Here is a 23,814-nt window from a genome sequence, read left to right as displayed (position 1 = left end):
AGTCCCCCCTCAGTACCGACCCCTCTCTATTAAGTACAGACCCCCCTCACTAAGTACAGACCCCCCTCTCTCAGTATAGACCCCCACTAAGTACAGACCCCCCCCCGCAGTATAGATCCCCCTTTCTCAGTACAGACCCCCCTCCTGTAGTACAGACCCTCTCACCAAGTACAGACCCCCCTCCATCAGTGTAGACCTCCCTTAGGGCAGACCACTCCCCTCCTTCAGTGTAGACCCCCCTCAGTCCAGACCACCCCCTCCATCAGTGCAGATCCCCCTCATAAGTGCAGACATTAAACTTTAGTACATTAATATACTTTACAGACCTCAGAACAGCACGGGATACAGTGGTTGGTGTGACCTTTGAACTCCCTCTCACACAGCATTAACTCTCTGCATCCATGGGTACATATATTTCTTTCAGTGCTTTCCATGAAAGCATAGAGTTAGTATTTTAACTGTTAGTCTAGAGAATTGTTTACTTTGTATGGTTTTGGTCAGATGTTGGTTTGTACCGGTATGTAAAACCCTGCCCTTGTATTGCACAATATACGTATGTTTTCATTTAGAGTCATGTATTTGTCAGTGTCTTCATTGTATGTGGCTGCAGAAATGGAAGATCGGATGCTGTGGGGAGTTCTATGTCTTCTTCGGGTGGTTTGGTGCCTTGCTCCACAAAGGGGATACCTGCATCCTGATGAATTCTTTCAGTCTCCTGAAGTGATGGCAGGTATGGCTCTAGTGCATGTTATCAAAGCCAATCCCTAGGAAAAACAGTGCTTAATCTGTAACAGGTGTTAGCAAATCTGATGTAGCTGGCTGCCTGAGGCTGGATTCACACCTATGCATTTTTAGTGCTTTTTGCATTTTGCAGATTAACACCACAGAACATGTTCCATAGGAAACCATGGTAAATGGACTGTAGTGCAAATCTGCAAAATGCAAAAAGCACTAAAAATGCATAGGTGTAAATCCAGCCTTAATGGATTGTACTGCAAATCTGCAAAATGCAAAAAAAAGCACTAAAACTGCATAGGTGTGAATCCAGCCTAAAGCCCCATACACACGGTCGGACTTGTACAAACTTTTCCGTGGACTTTTGTACAAAGTGTGTTGTCCACAAGTTTGTATTGCATACACACGGTCGGACTTTTTGACAACAAACACGAACGTGGTGACGTCACAACGTACGGACGCCACTTCAAAAGAGGACGTTCAATGACTCCAGCGCCACCTTTGGTCAACTTCTGTATTGTAGTCTGATCGTTTGCAATGGTTCTGAGCATGCGTGTTTGTACCTTGTACAAAAGTCCGATGCTTTTGCATACACACGGTCGGACTTTGCTCCATCGGACTTCTGTTGTCAAAAAGTTTGTCCGTTCGCAGAGCCAACAAAAGTCCGATGAAAACAGAAAAAGTTTGTCCGATGGAGCGTACACACAGTCGGATGTTGCTCCAAAACAGCTAATTTGCATGTTTGTTGTCAAAAAGTCCGACCGTGTGTACGGGCCTTAAGACTGCAGACAAAGAGTTTACTGGACTTTCTCTGATTGTTATGTCTCCTGAGAGTGGTCTCTGGGAACCTGGTTGTCATAGACTACCACTTAAATGTTGACAGTATATTCAAAGGCAATACATTTTTTTATGCTTCAGATACTGTAGGAAATAGGTAAAGACTCTGTTGGTTATTTTTATGTTGTCTACATTTTCTCTTAATCACTTCAGCCTCGGAAGGATTTACCCCCTTCCTGACCAGAGCACTTTTTGCAATTCAGCACAGTGTCATTTTAACTGTGCGGTCGTGCGATGTTGTACCCAAACAAAATTGATGTAATTTTTTTCCCACAAATAGAGCTTTCTTTTGGTGGTATTTGATCATCTCTGCGGTTTTTATTTTTTACGCTATTAACAAAAAAAGAGCTACAATTTTGAAAAAAACTCATTATTTTTTACTTTTTGCTCAAATAAATATCCCCCAAAAATATATATAAAAAACATTTTTTCCTCAATTTAGGCCGATACGTATTCTTCAACATATTTTTGGTAAAAAAATCGCAATAAGCGTTTGACTGTTTTGGACAAAAGTTATAGCGTCTACAAAACAAGGGATAGATTTATGGCATTTATTTTTATATATATATATTTTTTTTACTAGTAATGGCAGCGATCAGCGATTTTTATCATGACTGCAACATTATGGCGGACACATCAGACAATTTTGACACGTTTTTGGGACCATTGGCACTAATACAAGATCAATGCTATAAAATTGCATTGATTACTATAACAATGTCACTGGCAGTGAAGGGGTTAACCACTAGGGGGCGGGGAGGGGTTAAGTGTGTCCTGGGGAGTGCTTTTAACTGTCTGGGGGATGGGCTAGCAGTAACACGACACTGATCGCTGCTCCCGATGACAGGGAGCAGACAATCGGTGTCCTGTCACTAGGCAGAACGGGGAGATGCTTTGTTTACATCAGCATCTCCCCATTCTTCAGCTCTGTGACATGATTGCGGGTTTCCCCGCGTACATTGAGTCCGTGGTTCCCGCAGGAAATTCAAAGTAACGTACAGCTACGTTACTTTGCCCAGCCGTGCCATTCTGCTGACATATATCTACAGGAGCTGGTCGGCATGCGGTTAAATAGTTCTCCCCAGGCAGGTGTACCCATTAAAAAAATGTCCATCCATTCCTTTTTCAGTGAACACTGTAACATTTCAGCTTTCCCAAAACTTTCAGTCCCTGACATGTCTGTGTCCCTGTTGGAGATGTTTTCCACCACGTCATGTTCTGGAGCATATGTCAGGCTAGATAAAAAACACAAATAAACTATGAATCTGCAATGTATGCACATTTCTCTAGGTTTTGTCCCTTTATAACAGAGGTTGGCAACCTACGGCTCGCTAAATGTCACCCGACCCGCAGACATTTTGCCCTTTCCCCTTCGTTGGACAACGGGCAATATCACATGGCTGGATGGCAACCAACCACCAGCCTTTTAGTGGGAAAAGTTAACTTCATCAGTTCCCGCTCCCATCCAGCCCTGTGATACCGGATGATCTCTTCTCTGCTGTACACCTGTGTAAGGTAGGAGAGTTCTACCTACACAGTATGTGTTTGTGTGTGTGGGGTGCAGAGGACACCATGGAGTACAGGGGACACTACAGTGGGGGGGGGGGGGGGCGGGGTGTATGGGACAGAGGACACTGCTTTGGGGGCACAGGAAACTGCTATGGGGGGGAAGAGGACCCTATGGGAGTGATGTGAAGGGGGACACAGGACAATGCTATGAGGGTACAGAGGATACTGCAATAGGGGGACCCTTTAGGAACCCCATCACCCTTGGGGACAGGGACCCCTATCTGACCTGGGGACAGGGACCCCTTCTCACCTGGTGACAGGGACCCCATCTCCCCTGAGGACAGGGACCCCTTCTCCCCTGGGGACAGGGACACCATCTCCCCTGGCCACTGGAACCCCATCTCCCATGGGGATGGGGACCACATCTCCCCTAGGGATGGGGACCCCATCTTCCCTAAGGGCAGGAACCCCATCTCTAGACCATGCTGGCTGGCAGGGCTGGGGTCAGTCACCCTTGGGTGCCAGTATAGGGAAGGGGGCAGTAAAATCTGAATCCCCAGCCCATGCTCACTCAGGGTGAACTGGCTTTGTATTAGCGTAGCACCTAAAAGTGAGGTAAACCTGTACTGGTATTACTATGTTAGGATTATTATCTTCATTTATTAGCAGTTAAATGTGGCCCTCCATGCATTCACATTCATTTAATCTGGCCCTTGAGCAGAAAAAGGTTGCTGAACCCTGCTTTATAGACTCTGCAAATCAGAAAAATAACTGTTGACTCAGAATTGATGCAGATGATTTTCTCTTAGTAGTAGAGATAACAACAGTAGCTTTCCTGGACTAAAATTAAAAGGATTTGTGTCAGCCCTGCCCTGGTTGTCTCTTACTGAACTATGGGGTTGAAGGGGGAGGATTTTTTATAGGATCAACAGGTACTGTATATTTTTGCACTTATTGAACATATATAACAAAACACTGTCAATAGTACAGTATATTTACCATAACAAAAATGGGTGTGGGGAAGAAGTGCGTTATTAGGGTTTACATACACTTTAGCAGTCACAACCAGTGGTGGCATTCATTTGGATAGCTACACAAAAAGATAATGCCCATAGGCATTAGGAGTTGGGCAAGCAAATCTTGTATATGGTAAAAATCGTTTTTCAAAAAAATATATTTTATCATATATATGTATACATATTATTTATATTGTATCTTTTTTCCAACTAGGTGACATTTTGGATCTGGATACCAACCGTCCTTGGGAATTTCTGCCTGCCTTTCCCTGCAGGACAGTGCTCATTCCTCTCCTAACATCTGGTACTGCCTTCTGGATTATTGGAATACTACAACAGTTGGGAGTTCACACAGCCTTCAGTTATAGTTACCTTCTTCTAGTGCTTCCGCGACTAGTCATAACAGTCCTTTCCTTTCTTCTGGACTACACCATCTATCAGGTAGCACCAGTCTGTGCTTCAAATCCATGGAAGGCATTACTCCTCCTTTCTGTGTCCTATGTAACTTTAGTCTTCTACACGAGAACAATTAGCAATGCTATAGAAGGTATATTATTTGCTCTATTATTGCTCCTTACATTACCTTCCAGCTGTAACATCACATCAAGATGTAGGGGATCCAAGGCTTATCACTTAATCGGTATGGTCTTGGCAGCCGGATTTTTCAACAGACCGACATTTCTCTGTTTCGCTTTTATGCCCGTCCTTTACTGGGCTTCTCAAAATGACCTGTCACGATTCTCATACACAGCCATTATAAATGTAATCAAGCTATTACCTAGCACAGTTGTTACCGCCACCATTTTTATAGTGTCTGATACAATGTACTATACTGGACATTATCCTTTTTCGATAAACAATATGGAAAATGATGCTCATCACCTGAAACAGAATATTATTTTAACTCCTTTTAACTTTCTTTGTTACAATCTCAATCCAAGCAATCTTGCACAGCATGGGACTCACCCTCCCATAACTCACTTGACGGTTAATAGTCTCATGCTCTTTGGTCCCCTCCATTTATCTGCAGTGTTCTCTGGCCTTAATTTATTAAGGAAACAGATATGGCCCAAATATAACCGTAATAACACTGAATGTGAAGGACCATCTTCACACGAAGCTAGGTTATTGCTATTTTATTTTGTTCCACTGACAGCTCTGTCATTATTTAACCATCAAGAACCTCGCTTTCTTGTTCCCCTGGTGTTACCCCTGGTTTTATTAGTTTCCAGTTATAGCAGAGCTACAAAAATAAAATGTATCTTCATTTTTAATGTCCTCGGAGCCCTGTTCTTTGGCTGCCTTCATCAGGCTGGATTAATTCCAAGTTTACTACACATACAGCATATTTTGCAGTCCACATCCAACTCTGGAAACATCTCACATCACCATACAATACTATTCACACATACATACATGCCTCCTCATTACTTGTTAAACCTAAGAAAAGGCCAGACATCAGTGGACATTATTGATCTTGCTGGATTCGTTGAAGACCAACTGTGCCAAAAGCTACAAGACATCCAAGAAGATCTTACTCACAGAAATACACAACTACTAGGAGCAATCAGCCATGATTTTATAATTGTGCTTCCTGGTACTATTATTTCAATAATAGATAGCTGTGGCTTGGTCTATAAATCTGACACTTGGTTTATACCACATTTATCTATGGAAGATCCTCCCACAATCTCCCACTTACTTAAAGGTAATTTCATGCGTTACCTAGCCCTGCATGTAATTGAATTGGAGGTGCCTACAATAAGGTAGTGGAAGAGGTGATGTATGCTACGCAGGGCTTTCTTCCCTCAGAGAATAGGAGGAGATACCCCACCCCTGGGTCACCCTTGTATCCACTCCCTACTGACCTCCCAGCACTGCCCCTTGTCTTTGTTTCTACCCACATCCCAGCAACAGTAGTTTTCCCCCAGCAGCAACAATAATTCACCAAGCAGCAACATTTAATCCCCAAGAAGCAACAATAATTCACCATGCAGCAACATTTAATCCCCAAGAAGCAACAATAAATCCCCCAGCAGCAATAGTAATTCCCCCAGCAGCAATAATAAATCCTTCAGCAGCAATAATAACTACCCCAGCAGCAATAATAAATCCCCCAGCAGCAATAATAAAATTCTAACAGAAACAATAAATCCCCCAGCAGAAACAATACAGAATGAGGCAGTTTAAAATAGGCAACATACAGAATGAGGTGGTGCATAAAAGGAAATGTACAGCATGGCATATGGAATGAGGTGGTGTGGAATAGGGAACATACTGCATGCCATAGAGAAAGAACTGGTGTGGAATAGGGAATGTAGAACTTTGCATATCGAATGAAGAGGTGTGGAATAGAGAATGTAAAGCATGACATATGGAATGAGGTGGTGTGGAATCAGGAAAAGAGAGCATGGCCTATGGAATGAGGCGGGGTGGGATCAGGAATGTACAGTATAGCATATGGAGTGACACGGTGTGAAATAGGCAATGTACAGCATGGCACATGTACTGAGGTGGTGTAGCGCAGGGAACGTACAGCACAGCATACTGAATAAGATAGTGTGGAATAGGGAATGTACAGCATAACATACAGTATGGTGCAGAATAGGGAAAGTACAGCATGATATATGGAATGAAGCAGTGGGGGGGGGGGGGGGGGAAGCAGAGGACACTACTGTGTGTGTGTGGGGGGGAGACAATGTGAAAGGGGCAGAGTAACACACTCCTTAACCCTGGATTTTGAGCCTAACACACTCCTTAACCCTGCTTTCTGATCGAAACACACTCCTGAATCTTACATTCTGAGCACAACACACTCCTGAACCTTGCATTCTGAGCGCAACACGCTCTTGAACCCTGCATTCTGAGCGCAACACACTCCTGAACCCTAATTTTGAGCGCAATGCACTTCTGAACCCTGCATTGTGAGCACAACATACCCCTGAACCCTGCTTTCTGAGTGCAACACACTCCTGAACCCTGCATTCTGAGTGTAACGCATTCTTAGCTTAACGCACTTTTAAACCCTGCATTCTGAGCGTAACACACTCCTGAACCTGGCATTCTGAGCATAACTCCTGAGTGCAGCGCACTCCTGACCTCTGCATTCTGAACATAACGCACTCCTGAACCCTGCATTTTGAGCGCAATGCACTCCTGAACCTTGCATTCTGAGCGTAACCCATTCCTGATCCCTGCATTCTGAGCGCAACATACTCCTTAACCCTGCATTCTGAAAGTAACATACCTCTGAACCCCGCATTCTAAGCATAACACACTCTTGATCCCTGCTTTATGAGCACAATGCACTTCTTAACCCTGCATTCTGAATGTAACGCACTTCTTAACCTTGCATTTTGAGCGCAACACATTCCTGAACCCTGCATTCTGAATGCATCGCACTCCTGAACCCTGAATTCTGAGTGCAACGCAGCTCTGAACCCTGCATTCTGAGCACAACACACTTCTTAAACCTGCATTCTGAGCCTAACGCTTTCCTGATCCCTGCATTCTGAGCATAATGCACTTTTGAATCTTGCATTCTGAGAGTACCGCACTCCTGATCCCTGTATTCTGAGTGTAACACACTCCTCAACCCTGCGTTCTGAGCATAACCCACTTCTGAACCCTGCATTCTGAGTGCAACACACTCCTGATCCCTGCATTCTGAACGTAATGCACTCCTGAACGCCGCATTTTGAGCGCAACGCATTCCTGATCCCTGCATTCTGAGCGCAACACACTCCTCAACCAAGCATTCTCAATGTAACACACCACTGAACCCTGCACTCTGAACGTAATGCACCACTGAACCCTGCATTCTAAGCATAAAGCACTCCTGATCCCTGCATTGTGAGTGCAATGCACTTCTTAACCCTGCATTCTGAACGTAACGTACTTATTTACCCTGCATTCTGAACGTAAAGCACTCCTGATACATGCATTCTGAGCATAACGCACTCCTTAACCAGTTGCCAACCAGCGCACGCCGATGTACGTCGGCAGAATGGCACGGGCAGGCAAATGGGCGTACCTGTACGTCCCTTTAAATTTGCCGCCCCGCCATCGGGAGCGCGCCGCCGGCGGTGCGCTCCCGCGCTGGTTGGAACCCTCGCGAGTCCGGTCGTGGGACCCGCGGACTCGATCACCGCGGGCATACCCGAGATCCTCTCACGGAGTGGCCGAATGAAGAAATGTCGTTGTAAACAGCATTTCTCCATTCTGCCTAGCAACTAGTGACGCTGATCTCTGCTCCATGTGATTGGAGCAGAGATCAGTGTTCACTAAATTAAAGCCCAGCCCCCAACAGTTAGTAACACACCCCTAGGAACACTTAACCCCTACACTGCCACCCACTGGTTAACCCCTTCACTGCCAGTGTCATTTACACAGGAATCACTGCATTTATATAGCAGTGATTGCGGTATAAATGAAAATGGTCCCAAAAATGTGTCAAAAATGTCCGATGTGTCCGCCATAATGTCGCAGTCGCAATAAAAATCGCTGATTGCCACCATTACTAGTAAAAACAAAAATATTAATAAAAATGCCATAAAACTATCCCTTATTTTGTAAACACTATAACTTTTGCGCAAACCAATCAATAATCGCTTATTGCGATTTTTTTTTACTAAAAATATGTAGAAGAATACGTATCGGCCTAAACTGAGGGAAACATTTTTTTTATATATATTTTTGGGGGATATTTATTATAACATAAAGTAAAAAATAATGCGTTTTTTTCAAAATTGACGCTCTATTTTTGTTTATAGCGCAAAAAATAAGAACCGCAGAGGTGATCAAATACCACCAAAAGAAAGCTCTATTTGTGGGAAAAAAAGGATGTCAATTTTGTTTGGGAGCCACGTCGCATGACCGTGCAACTGTTAGTTAAAGCGACACAGTGCTGAATCACAAGTGGTCTGGTCTTTGACCAGCAAAATGGTCCGGTCTGTAAGTGGTTAAACCTGCATTCTGAACGTAACGCACTCCTGTTCCCTGCATTCTAAATGCAACGCACTCCTTAACCCTGCACACTGCATTCTGAGAGTAAGGCCGCGTACACACGGGCGGACTGTCTGCCCAACTAAGTTCAGCAGACAATCCGACAGACAGTCCGTTCAAAATTAGCATGAACGGACTTGACCACACACGATGAGCAGACAGTCCGCTGAAAGCGTGCGTGATGACGTGTACAGCACGTACGACGGGACTAGAAAAACGACGTCCTATACACTGCAATGCAACCTTCGGCCGTGTAAACCCTTTCTGAGCATGCGCCATACTTAGTCCGTCCAACTTGCCTACACACGAGCGGACTGTCCGCTGAAACCAAGTTTGGACGGACAAAACCAAGTTTGAACGGACTGTCTTACGGAAATTCCGTAAGACTTTGTTCGTCAGACTGTCCGCTGAAAAAGTCCGCTGAAGCCCACACACGAGCGGATTGTCCGCTGAAACACTGTTCAGCGGACTAAGTTGGGCAGACAGTCCGCCCGTGTGTACGCGGCCTAAGGCACTGGTGCACCCTACATTCTGAGCGTAATGCACTCCTGATCCCTGCATTCTGAGCGCAACGCACTTCCTAACCCTGCATTCCAAGTGTAATGCACTGGTGAACCCTCCATTCTGAGCATTATGCACTGGTGAACCATGCATTCTCTGCATCACGCACTCCTAAACTCTGCATTCTCTGCATAACGCACTCCTAAACCCTGCACTATCTTGTAATACTTATTTTATTTTTGTTCTGAATAAAAATATTTTATGAAGAAATAAAGGTCAGTCTTGCTATCTTTTGTTTTATGGGGGGCTCTGCCTATGGCTCCTGAGATGTAAATCTGGCCCTGGCTGCAAATCGCATCAGACTGCACAAAAAATAGTGCATGCACTACTTTAAAAAATGCACTGTGCCAAATTGCATAATACTGCAGTACCATGTGATCTTGTGTCCACAAACACACTGCGTTTGCGATCTACATTTGAGGTTAACAATGTAATATCATTCGCAGTAGATCACAAAGGCAGTGCGTTTTGAACATGATGCAGGAATACACATGGAACATGCCTTTCTGGTACCGCGTTCTGGTGTGAGCCGGCTCTAACAACAGGACACGTGATCTTTGACTTCATCAGCGTTGTTCAAGTAGAGCTCCATCTTTCTAAGAGGCGATTCAGTTCGCATTGTGCGCTATACAAGTATTTCATTGATTCATTCATTCATAAGGTTTGATGTGGAAATATCTTTTTACAGGAAAATTATGTACTTAATATATTTTAGAATATTAAAATGAGATATGGGTTGGGTTTGTACTTACAAGACTTTTTCCTGTTTCTCAAAAGATGTTTAGTACCTTCAATAGTCAGGTGATATGCATAATAACAAAGCTACCCTTTTGTCTCTAAGGTTGGTGACCAGACATTGTATCTCCAGTTAGTTACAGATCCTTGACATGCTAATTTGGGAACTGGTTATACTAGGGTCAAGGATGGTGGCAAATTTAATGAATGTAAACTTGTGGTAGACTTTGGGTCACCGGATAGATTGGGTGAGAAGCATTGTAGACCAGTAGGATTAAATTTCAGCCAGTCAGGATTCAATGCCACTTCTGAACCAATGAAAGTATTCCAGGGGGGGGGGGGGGTGATTGGTTGAGATGGTTAGAGAGCGAAAATAAAATCAAAGCTCCCATTGATGGTCTCTCTTTCTCTCTCTGGCTCAATGGGTAACAATGTTTTTCTGTGTATTGGATTGTCATTGCTTTCTTTGTGTATAACTTCCTCTTTCTGTAATTACTATTATTATTATACAGGATTTATATAGTGCCAACAGTTTACGCAGCACTTTACAATATAAAAAGGAGACAATACAGTTATAATACAATAAAATACATGAGGATTAGATTAAGAGGGCCCTGCTCAGAAGAGCTTACAATCTAATAGGGATGGTCTTTGTTCATTGGCAATACTGTATTTGTAACATCACTGCTTTTAAAGGTTTTACCATCTACATTATACTTGGTTATAATTGATTAATCAAACGTTTCTTTGCTGTATGAAATAAATTAGATCTTTATATTTTAGCACTGTTATCATTCTGTTATTGATTTTATTGGTTACAGCTGCAAACGCATAGGCTGGACTCTATAGACAAAAGGTTGTAATCACTTATGGTATATATCGTTAAGTGAATAAGTGAGGTAGGTAGAAATTACCATGTCAGGTTGCCTACCCCTGGCTAGGCCCATCCGTCCGACACATGAGAAGTGTTGTTTACCACCTCCTGTCAGTGCAGAGCTGCAGTGAAAGACAGCTGATCACTGCTGTCACATGTAAACAAGCAGCAGGGGGGAAAGAAACATTTAAGCTATATGATACTATGTGTGAGTTGTTCAAAAAACTTTACTCTCATGTTTTTCATAAATATTTCACTGCAGGCTAAGGCATGTCCTTGTGTACTAGTTTCAATTCTCTGAATACAGTTTCAGAATCCACTGCTTTCCCAGAAACCTAGCCTGCATGAGAGCCAAACCCTCTAGGCCTGAGCTCCTGAGAAGGGTCTTCCAACCAAGCAAATGACCCACTAGCCAAGGACCCTTCCAGAACTACAATATGTTTGCCTAGTTTGTTTGTTAGAACTTGGTCCGTCCATCGGTAAGACACTCACAAAGAAACTCAGTAAGACCTAAAAAAATGTTAGTCTTCCAAAGGAAAAGGAGGAAGCATTTTGAAGAAGCGGTTTCTTCCACCGATAATTTTCTTCAAAATGCTTCCTCCTTTTGTTTTGGAGGACTAACATTTTTCTAGGTCTTGAACCCACCCTGACCTTTCTGCAGCAGCCGTGCTTGTTTCTACCTTTGGCCACACCGATTGTGGCAGTTCTTTTTTGCATTCTCTCCATTCATTCCTTTAACCTTGAATATGAATCTGATATGTGACTTTGTCTCATTATAGAATATCAATATAGCAGCACTAACTCCTATGAAATTCCCCTGCAGAAAGGACTCTACACAGGTCCAAAAATGCGTTGGGCTTAATATTGAAGGATATGCATTTATACATTTGTTATATGATTCTGTCTTTGTTGTATATGCATTTCTGTGCTGGTGTTGTATGCACCATATATTTTATATGAATACATTTCTATGTCTCTTTTCATCAAATTTTGATCTGTTACCTTAAAAGTTCCTTAGTATTTCCTTGGGGGGGTACTCCTTCTATAATATTGTTCAATTTTGCATGTTAGCAACACATGGGTCTTTTTGGTTGGATCTCTATAAACCAGAAGGAAGATCACCTCTCCCCCCTCCCTCCCTCCCTGCAGTCTTCGGGGGCACGTCACAGGTCCCAGAAGATTGCCCGGCCATTCACAGTGCGTACTGCTCACGCATGTGCAGCACGTGCCTGGCTGTGGAGCCACAGCCGGGCGACCACAGTTACAATGCCGGCGCGCGCAGAGAGGAGGGGGGAAAGGAGCGGGGCTTCGTTCACCCGCATCGCTGGACCGTTGGACAGGTAAGTGTCTGATAATTAAAAGTCAACAGCTACACTTTTTGTAGCTGCTGACTTTTAAATATGTGTATCTCCGCTTTAGTACTTGTAAACCCTTACATATAAGTGTAGCACTGACTCCCGAAAGAGCTACTGGTTTGATTGGGCTTACCGTTACCTTCTTCACCTTGATTTGCATCTAGGGGTTCCCGTGGTAGATGGCCCAGAAACTTTAGAGACTGACGACAGATCCGCTTAAAGGGATTTTTATTTGCAAGAAAACGTAGTTAACGAACAGTCTCTTAGTATAGGATCAGAGGGTTAGGAGGAAAGGTTCAGGTAGTCTTAGTGTCAAAGTCAATAATAAAGAACTCTCTGACTAAATCCAGAGAATAGAGATTCACAGCTGGATGTTCACTCAAGTTGGATAGTCCCTCTCTCACAAGGCCTAACAACCAACAAGGTGCTTAAATCAGGAACAAGTCTCTGCCACAGACGTTGTTGTAGCACATGTAGGAAACTAGAACTTGTAGAACACTCGTGTGAAACCTGGATCTTTCAGCCGGTTTGGCGATACCCGATTGGATTCACTTAGATCCCTCGGCCTCACCAGGCTCTTGCTAAGAAGCCAACACGTACGCGGCCTTTTGAAGAGTCCTCCCCTGGATAGCTACGAAGTTGCTGGGCCTCTCCACAACCGGAGATGGCGCCGGACCACATCAGAATCCTTTCTTTAATTTCCTTGTCTCGGGCTAGCCAGCCCAGAGACATAAAGTTGGGTGGATCCGCACCCAAGGCCATAGCCTTCCTGGGGGCTGGTCCTGGTCCTCCTGGTTACTTAGAGAAAGTAACCTTAAAGCACCCAACCAGACTGTGGTTCCATGCCTGCCAGAAGAGACAGTGCCCCCGGTGGCCAGGCTGAACACCCTATAGTCCAGTCAGACTGATGCTGAGGTCGAAATTTTGAATAATTATACCCAAACCAAACTCCAGTTCAGGTGTAACATTAAATTTCAAAAACATTGCGTGTGCTCTTCAGGAGCCGGCGCTACATAAGTAAGGCCTCAGGTGTTACAGAGATGAAACAAATCCTTCTACATACGTTTTCCCTATCTATCTGAAGTCTTCTCTTATCTACATCCATTTAAAGTGCTGAATGTATAAAGTTTGTCTGAGAGCTCAGAAAAATGGGGGAGGGAGATTAAGTTACACTCTGCAGAGCTCAGTGAGGAGAGCTCGGAGAGCTGACACACCCCTTTATACACAGCAAACAGGAACAGAGCTCAGGCTGTCAATCAGCTAGAGATCCCTCCCTTTTTTTCTCTTGGTGTCGGGAAAACTTGTCAGAAGTGATCCATGCTGATAGCAGAGGAACAAAGCAGCAGACAGAAATGGCACTTAGTGCTCTGGATTGATACAAGTATACACTATAGACAGTTATGCTTTTTTCATATTTCATGTCTAAAGTTTACAACCACTTTAATGAAAACCTTGGCTTTCAGGTTCATGTGACAGTAGCCTTCACTAAGAGTTCATACTTACCTTTACTACACTGCATTGCTTGGACTTCACTGTGATGAAGGCGAAGGACCTTGAAACATGTCAGAGGAGGTACTTCATTTCTCCAGGCTGACTCCTCTGCCCCCATTTGGCAGTTCCTCTTTGGACAAGTTGTGGGACTATACTTGAAGTGTTCAATGCTCTTTACAGCTTTGTAACATCTACCTACTATTTCTCCTGCTTCCGGCAATAGTTATGCGCCTGTGCACATGTCCTTTTCTCAGATGAGAGTTGTTTGACTGCTTACATGCTCTGATCATGTTTTACACTTTGTAAGTGCATTTTATTCTGTGTTTTTAATGAAAATGTGTTATCTGCATTATCCACTAGATTCTGTCTGCTCTATCTTTTACCTTTAATAAAACCTCCACTGTGGAAGTATGGAGACTGCCATTGCTGACCTACCTTTCTGAAAAATGCTGATTTCTTGGTTGTCTTGCTCATCCAATAGCTTAAAGCATTTGTAAACCCCAAAACAAAAATGTAATATATGGTAGCTTGCCAGTCTTTAGATGTGGCAGCTGCATTCGTTTTCTGGGGTTTTCTTTGCCTTTCTTTCCAACAGGTAATCTGGTCAGTAACTTATTTATTTTCTTAGGGTGACACCTCTATCTGTGAAAGAGCAATGGAAACACCCTGGAACAGAAGCAGTGTCTTAAGAACGTAGTGTCAGATGGACTAGTAAATGTAGATGGACTTTACATATGTAATTGTAGCGCCACCCGAAGCAGCCGCTTGGTAAATTTGGGTTCTCTCATCTCCACCTCAACCAGAAAAAATGACCTCAGCCCCTCTGGCACACCTGGTTAAATTAAATTACTGCAAACACATTTAAAGACATGGGGAAAATACTGTTATCCTGGCTGTGGATTATTACCAAAAACAGACACACACCTGGTAGTGATAAATAAATTGATTATATTTTCACAGTTTAAAGCATATGGAAGCTTACTACACTGTTAAACCTTTCTGCAAAGAATGAATACATTGGAAAAGACAACCTTCAATATTATGCAACTGTAAATTTAGAAAAGAGCAGTAATCTGTATGCCCATAACACAGACGCTGAGAGTGAGAAGATCTATCAACTTCTCAGCTCCTTCTGGGCCACAAACACCATTGAAAGTAACAATACAACAAGAAGAAATGGGTTAACAGGTACTGTAAGCACAGTTCTGTAATATTACAGGTCCTGAGTTGAAGGGTACTAATGTCTTCTGCTACCAAACGTTGGGGTTCTTTGTAAAGAGAGTAGGTTTAATGAATTCTGAGTTTCAAAAGAGCCAACTTCCCTAAACTACGAACCTTGTTAGAAGGCATGAATTGGTATAATATCTTAGGAAGGAAGAACACACAGGAGAGATGGGTTTGCTTTAATAGCATATTAAATAAGGGCATTAGCCAATGCATCCCATTGTGTAATAAAATTAAAAGAGTGAAAGTCCTGGTTGGCTTAACTCCAATGTAAAACTGCATATAAAAGCAAAGGAGAAGGCCTTCAAAAAATCCAAGGTTGAGTACTCAGACTTTATAAAGAACGCAACAAGAAATGTAAGGGTGCAATTAGAGTGGCTAAGATAGAACACGAACGACACATAGCGGAGGAGAGCAAAAAAATGAAAAATAAATTCTTTAAGTATGTAAACAGTAAAAAAGGGAGGACAGACCATATCGGCCCCATAAAGAATGAAGAAGGACATGTAGTTACAAAGGATGGGGAGATGGCTAAAGTATTGAATTTATTCTTGTTCTCAGTCTTCACAAGGGAATCGGGGGGCTTCAGTAACCGAAAAACTGCATTGTTTATCCTTATGACACATCACAGGAAGCACCTCCATGGTTAACAGAGGACAGAATTAAAATTAGACTTGGGAAACTTAACATTAATAAATCATCGGGACCAGATGGCTTGGATCCGAGGGTACATAGGAAACTCAGTCAAGTAATTGCCAGACCATTGTTCCTAATTTTTACTGACATTCTACTGACTGGAATGGTACCAGGTGATTGGAGAAAAGCCAATGTAGCACCAATATTTAAAAAGGTCCCAAAATACATCCCTGGGAATTAGACCAGTTAGTCTAACATCAATAGTATGCAAGCTCTTGGAGGGGATGATAATGGACTAAATACAAGATTTTAGTAAGGAGAACAGTATCATTAGCAGTAATCAGCATGGATTCAAGAAGAATCGTTCTTGCCAAACAAATCTATTAACCATCTAGATAAAGGAAGGCCCGTAGACGTGGTGTACCTGGATTTTGCAAAAGCATTTGAAACAGTTCCCCATAAACGTTTACTGTACAAAATAAGGTCCATTGGCATGGACCATAGAATGAGTACATGGATTGAAAACTGGCTACGAGGTTGAGTTCAGAGGGTGGTGATAAATAGGGAGTACTCAGAATGTTCAGAGGTGGGTAGTGGGGTTCCCCAGGGTTCTGTGCTGGGACCAATCCTATTTATTTTGTTCATAAACGACCTGGAGGATGGGGTAAACAGTTCAATCTCTGTATTTGCGAACGATACTAAGCTAAGCAGGGCAATAACTTCCCTGCAGGATGTGGAAGCTTTGCAAAAAGATCTGAACAAATTAATGGGGTGGGCAACTACATGGCAGATGAGGATTAATGTAGAAAAATGTAAAATAATGCATTTGGGTGGCAAAAATATGAATGCAATCAACACACTGGGGGGAGAACCTCTGGGGAAATCTAGGATGGAAAAGGACCTGGGGGTCCTAGTAGATGATAGGCACAGCAATGGCATGCAATGCCAAGCTGCTGCTAACAAAGAAAACAGAATATTGGCATGCATTAAAAGGGGGATCAACTCCAGAGATGAAACAATAATTCTCCCTCTCTACAAGACTCTGGTCTGGCCACACCTAGAGTATGCTGTCCAGTTCTGGGCACCAGTCCTCAGGAAGGATGTACTGGAAATAGAGCAAGTAGAAAGAAGGGCAACAAAGCTAATAAAGGGTCTGGAGGATATTAGTTATGAGGAAAGGTTGCGAGCACTGAACTTATTCTCTCTGGAAACGAGACGCTTGAGAGGGGATATGATTTCAATTTATAAATACCGTACTGGTGACCCCACAATAGGGATAAAACTTTTTTGCGGAAGGGAGTTTAACAAGACACATGGCCACTTATTAAAATTAGAAGGAAAAACGTTTAACCTTAAACTACGTACCGGGTTCTTTACTGTAATGCTGCATACAGACGATCAGAATTTGTTGTCAGAAATTCCGACACGAATTGTCCGATGGAGTCTACACATGATCGAAACGTCCGACAAGCTCACATCGAACATTTGTTGTTAGAAATTCCGATCGTCTGTACACAGCATAAGAGCGGCAAGGATGTGGAATTCCCTTCCACAGGCGGTGGTCTCAGGGGGGTACATCGATAGTTTAAAAAAACTATTAGATAAGCAGCTGAATGACCGCAACATACAGGGAAATACAATGTAATACTGACATATAATCACACACATAGGTTGGTAATCAATCAAAAGTGAGACAGTAATCCTCTAGGAAATCCCATTGGGTAGGGATCTATAAGAACAGATTGGCTAAAAGTGGCAGCTCCAAACAAGCATCCTCTGACAGTAGAAAGGGGAATAGGTGTCTGCATGCAGTGTTTATACTGTGCTAAGAAAGATGTTAGGTTTGCACCCGCTCTCCATTCCCCTGGGTGATGACACAACGGAAGTCCCAAATGGTGGTTCAGGCTCCTAGCAATGGATCACCTCCTGTCGGCCAATCAGGATGGCTAATAGCTGAAGTGGCAGGGTGATGGGACAACAACCAACAAGACACCTGTATGGCTCTTGTGATCCCCGAAGCAGTGTGTGGGTTGTCTCCACTGGACTAGATGGTGCTGAGTTGCTGAGCTGGGTCCCTGGGCTAAACGGTGGAGGACCGTGTGGGTGACACTGTTCCTGGCTCCTTTATCCTTATTCTCTTGGCAGCAGTCTTGGGAAAAGCGCGTCTCTCTCTATCTCTCTCAGATGCTGGTAAACAGTGTGGCCCTCCCTTTCTTAGGTGGAGTTCCACCGCATAGTTCCATCACCTCGCCACTCCTGTTCTCTATCCCCTCTCCTCACGGTCTCCCCGGTAGTGTCAAGAGAAACGTGGCTTTCTCTCCCACTGTTGGGTCACACAGTCCCTGGTGTCAGCGTGTGTCTCTCCCCTCAATCAGATGCTGGTACCTCAGACCGCTCTCCTCACTCTCATCAGACAGCCCTCCTCATATCTTCTGTCAACACCAGGGGTGGCTGGTGCTCAAAATTTTTTGGGGGGGCGCAAACAAACTGAAAAAAACCCCATTGATAGCAGCCTCACTGTGCCATCAATGGCAGCCAGTGTTCCCATTAAATTCAGCCCCTGTGCCCATCAAACTCAGCCCCTGTGCCCATTAAATGCAGCCTCTATGCCCATCAAACGCAGCCACTGTGACCATCAATTGCTCCCACTGTGCCCATCAAACGCAGCCACTGTGCCATATCAAATGCTGCCAGTGTGCCCCCCCCGCCCTCCATCTACACTTACCTTGTTAGGGGTCCCTTAAGAAATTTCTGCCTCTCAGGAAAGTTAGCACTGACACCAATGATGTTTTAAGCGATCTGTAAAGGGCCATACACCGGCCTATGTGAACATTAGCCAGCTCCTGGCGAAGGGGCATGATCGAAAAAGGTCTGCCGATCGGGAACTGATCAGCACTCTCAGTGGGGGAGATTGCTGTACTAACATCTTCTAGTTAATACATTGGCTCCTCATGAGCTACATACATAGTTACATAGTTAGTCAGGTTGAAAAAAGACACAAGTCCATCTAGTTCAGGGGTCTCAAATGGGTGGCCCTGCAGCTGCTGCGAAACTACAAGTCCCATGAGGCATTGCCAGGCTGACAGTTAAAAGCACGACTCCCACAGGCAGGGGCAGGCAGATTCCCGGTGGGCCGATGGCTCAGTGGGCCGGTTTCAGTGACAGCCTAGCCAAATGAATAGCTGCGCTACTCGCACAGCCATTCATTTGAGCACCGCTGTACTTCCGAGCGCAGCGCGGCGCACTTCGGCTCTTTCTGCCCCCACACGGCGCTCTCATAACACTAGTATTGCACACATCGTCGGCCACCTCCGGCCCACAGTCGTCCTTTTCCACCACCGCTCGGCTTCCCCCGCCCTGTTCCTCTCCGACAGCACTTCAGCGAACAAAACTCGGCTATCTCCGACGGCCCCCGCGGTAACGGACGCTGTGAGTTTAAATGAGCCGGGGGCCGCCGTGAGAGCAGCCGACAGGCAGAGAAGTCCCCGGAGCAGACGAGGGAGCCTGGAGGATGGCGGTGCTGCAGGAACCCATCCAGGTAATCGGCCGGCCCATTGAATACTGTATATAGCACATGGCTGTATATATATATATATATATATATATATATATATATATATATATATATATATATATATATATATATATGCTGTGTATATATATATATATATATATATATGCTGTGTGTATATATATATATATATATATATATATATATATATATATATATGCTGTGTGTATATATATATATATATATATATATAGCAAAAGATGTGGCGCTAAATAAAATAACATAAAAAATCCATTTGGTGAAAATAATGGTTAAAATAATGTGCAAAATCCAACATAGCTAAAAGTTCACCAAAACTGTCAATTAATATTAAAATGTGCATAAAAATATTTTCAGCAAAAAAATCGTATATAAAAAATGCTTATAATTAAAAACCCCCCTTTTTTTTGCACTCTCTTTGCACTTTAATACCAAGGACATAGTTTGGATAAAATGGTTTTAATTATAAGCATGGTTTATATATGAATTTTTTGCAGAATTTTTTTTTTATGCACATTTCAATGTTAATTGACACGTTTGATGTACTTTTAGCTATGTTGGATTTTTTGTATTATTTGAATCATTATTTGCACCAAATGGATTTTTTTTATGTTATTTTGGTTAGCATCACATCCTTTGCTATATATTCAATTTATCTGTGGGTTTGTGTTAGGCCCCTTTCACACAAGCGGATGATATGTCCGTATTTCATCCATCCAGCTATGTGTCTAGCCGGGCCGTGATGACGTCACTCTCGTGCAAGTGCGCAGCATGCTGTTTTTGTGCGTGTTTGCAAAATTGGAGTGGGCCGGTCTGGATGAAGTCCAGGGCCAAATTTTTGTCCCAGTCCAGCCCTGGGCAGGGGCATGATGGGACTTGTAGTTTCACAACAGCTGGAGGGCCACCAGTTTGAGACCCCTGATCTAGTTCAACCACAAAAAAAAAATAATAATAATAATATCATAAAATCCCATATACCCAATTCTATACCCACAGTTGATCCAGAGGAAGGAAAAAAACCCCAGCAGAGCATGCTTCAATTTGCTAAAGCAGGGGAAAAAATTATTTCCTGATCCCCGAGAGGCAATCGGATTTTCCCCGGATCAACTTTACCTATAAATGTTAGTAACCAGTTATATTATGTACACTTAGGAAATAATCCAGGCCCTTCTTAAAGCAATCCACTGAGCAGGCCAGAACCACCTCTGCAGGGAGTCTATTCCACATTTTCACAGCTCTTACTGTGAAGAAACCTTTCCGTATTTGGAGATGAAATCTCTTTTCCTCTAGATGTAAAGAGTGCCCCCTTGTCCTCTTTGTTGACTGTAAAGTGAATAACTCGACACCAAGTTCACTATATGGACGCCTTATATATTTGTACATGTTGATCATATCCCACCTTAATCTCCTCATATCAAGAGTGAATAAATTCAGTTCCTGTAATCTTTCCTCATAGCTGAGTTCCTCCATGTCTCTTATCAGTTTGGTTGCCCTTCTCTGCACTTTCTCCAGTTCCCCGATATCCTTTTTGAGAACTGGTGCCCACAACTGAACTGCACATTCCAGATGAGGTCTTACTAATGATTTGAAAAGGGGCAAAATGATATCTCTCTCTGGAGTCCATACCTCTCTTAATACAGGAAAGGACTTTGCTCGCTTTGGAAACTGCAGCTTGGCATTGCATGCTATTATTGAGCTTATGATCTACCAAAACCCCCAGATACTTCTCCACTATGGATTCCCCCAGTTGTACTCCCCCTAAAATGTATGATGCATGCATATTCTTAGCCCCCAAGTGCATAACTTTACATTTCTCAACATTAAACCTCATCTGTCACATAGTCACCCAATTAGACAGTGCATTGAGGTCGGCTTGTAAATTGGAGACATCCTGTAAGGACGTTATTCCACTGCATAGCTTGGTGTCATCTGCAAACAGCTCTTCAGTTCTTTTTCGTTCAACCTTCTGGGTTGAACGAAAAAAAACAAAAAACAACTAGTGTGTACTAGGTTTCAGAGGGGGATTCTCCGCACAGACCTCAAATGTAAGGAGCACTCTTCCCAGTGATCAGCCCACTACTGTACAGTACTGTACTGCTGTGGATACAGTAATTATTAGCAGGGGTTCCCTGAGATCGGAAAGTTATTTCAAGGGTTCCTGTGTGTTAAAATGCTGATCTAAACACTCTAAATGCCACTTTTGTGGGACAGCTTAGACCACTGCTGTAACCTTCACATTGCTGGAAGATAGCCCCTTAGGCTGGGTTCGCAGTATAACACAGAGCAGCTCACTGCAGTGGTCTGGTGATTCTCCATTCACTGTTTAAGGTCCGATTTCATTCTGAATTTTTGGCTGAATTCAGACCTGAAAGGGACCAAAAGATGCACAGGACCCCTGTGCAAAAATACACTGGAGCCGCTGTGGAGATATGTGAACCGGCTCCATAGAAAGCTGCTCACAATCTCCTGCTATGCGAATTGGAATGTGGAGAAATCCACATCCAATTTGCATAGGTGTGAAGCCAGCCTCAAGCCAGTATCTGGCGGCTTTGAAGGAGGCACTGCAGAGAATTTTTTTTACCAGGAGCAGATAACTGCAGGTAACGAGATATGCACCGTTATACTGTACATGCCCAATGTGTTTGGTGCTGTTTCCCCCCACAGATGTGCTACACTTTGTGTTCTGGCTCCACAGACTAAGTTTTGAAAGTTTGATCTCTATAACTTATCAAGTTGTGGCAAATGTAATATATTGCAACCTACTAGTCCTTAGATGTGGTGGCTTCATTAGTTTTATTTATTTCATGCTCGTTTGTCTTTTCACCTGCTGATTCTGTTGTTAATACATGGGCCCTTGGGGCACTTTTCCTTCCACTGATACAAGACACTATTCCTCCCACTGACACCAACGATGGGGCACCATTTCCCCCACTGACGCCAATGACGGGGCACTATTTCCCACACTGACGCCAATGACGGGGCACTATATCTCCCACTGACGCCAATGATGGGGCACTATATCTCCCACTGACGCCAATGATGGGGCACTATTTCTCCCACTAACGCCAATGATGGGCACTATTTCTCCCACTAACGCCAACGGTGGGGCACTATTTCTCCCACTGACACCAACGATGCACAGTCCGGCCCCCCTAAAGTCTGGAGGACAGTAAACTGGCCCTTTGTATAGGAAGTTTGGAGACCCCTGTTCTAGGGTGGCAACTGTACTGTATCTATGGAGGAGCACTTTTGTCACTCTAGACATCTCCCCTGATTTGGACTACAGAGTACCTCACCCTCTCCTCCTGCTGTCATTTACAGAGGAGAACTGTTAGCCCTTGTACACGCAGTCGGACATTCCGACAACCAAATCCGTCGGATAAATTCCGTAAACTATGTGGCCTCAGTTGGCCCTGATGCAGACTTGATGGAAAATGTGAACCTCACGGCCCTTGAAGCTGCTCGTCCTGGCTTGCCCCTCCAAAGCGCCCACGAGGTCAGAAACCAATACATGGAGTACTTTGTGGGTAAGGGGGCCATTGATATGCCAGAAAATGTCTGAGAGGCATTTTTTAAATACATTTTTATTGAAACTCCAATAATCTTTGTTTTCATTTACTGCTTGGCTTTGTTTTAGGTGTCTCCTAGGTTTTGTTGGTGTTTTTTTGGGCCTTTTTCTACAACAGTGCAAACCCAAGTTCAGAGCAAGATGAGGTGACAGTCTCTTCTTCAGATAATCTTATTATGTTGTGGGTCTGCTACACACACACCTTGTTTTTGTTGATAATGTATGTAGTGCATTACTGACAAAAATATTGCTAATTTTCAGTACCATGGCAGAAATATGTGGGGTCATGAAAATGGCGTATTACTGATGATAGGGGCGCTAGAGCAAATATAAGTATAAAAAAAAAGTGAAAATTTGATAATCAAATGGTATCTAAAATAATACACACCATATTATAAAACTGCAATATACAGAAAATTACAACCAAAATATAGTGAAAAACAATAATAAATAAAGTCCCAGTTGGGTGATGACACCAAAAGGAAACAAAAAAAAAAAAAAAACTTAAATAAATATAACTCCAAAGTCCAAAAACAGTGATTTTTTCAGTGAAAAACTCCTTCTGAATCCATAAATCAAAAGACTGCTGGAATCTTCTATAACGTAATGAAACGTCCCTTCACCAAAAACGTATGGACATAGAAACAACACCCCACTTGTGAAGATAAAGATGTCTTCTTACCAGATGCTGTTGACTACTTTAATTAAAAAGATAGTCA

The 23,814-nt window shown here is 43.3% G+C and overlaps 1 protein-coding gene and 1 long non-coding RNA gene across 5 annotated transcripts in view; both read left to right on the top strand.

Annotated features, from left to right (window-relative positions):
• Window positions 1-14,547, top strand: part of PIGZ (phosphatidylinositol glycan anchor biosynthesis class Z (Gwada blood group)) — a 31,912-nt gene extending 17,365 nt beyond the window's left edge. Inside the window, exons 3-5 of one of the 4 annotated variants that reach the window (XM_077487430.1) lie at window positions 570-730; window positions 4,312-4,644; window positions 14,090-14,547. In XM_077487430.1, coding sequence (XP_077343556.1) covers window positions 570-730; window positions 4,312-4,644; window positions 14,090-14,115 — 520 coding nt within the window. In that variant the 3' untranslated portion in view covers window positions 14,116-14,547. Of the gene's footprint in view, window positions 1-569; window positions 731-4,311; window positions 6,751-14,089 lie in introns of those variants that run through there. The other 3 variants (XM_077487428.1, XM_077487427.1, XM_077487429.1) reach the window with 3 other exon arrangements.
• LOC143988128 (uncharacterized) lies at window positions 6,748-11,179 on the top strand. The gene is made up of 2 exons (XR_013276772.1): window positions 6,748-9,151; window positions 9,613-11,179. It is a non-coding gene; the product is annotated as an uncharacterized LOC143988128 (long non-coding RNA).
• Window positions 14,548-23,814: the final 9,267 nt, after the last annotated feature.

Source organism: Lithobates pipiens, unplaced genomic scaffold (genome assembly GCF_037356315.1).
Source record: "Lithobates pipiens isolate NorthernLeopardFrog02 unplaced genomic scaffold, aLitPip1_a1.2 Scaffold_18, whole genome shotgun sequence".
NCBI classification, from domain to species: domain Eukaryota; kingdom Metazoa; phylum Chordata; class Amphibia; order Anura; family Ranidae; genus Lithobates; species Lithobates pipiens.
The sequence above is the reverse complement of the archived record's forward strand: the minus strand, read 5'-3'. Positions and strand labels throughout refer to the sequence as shown.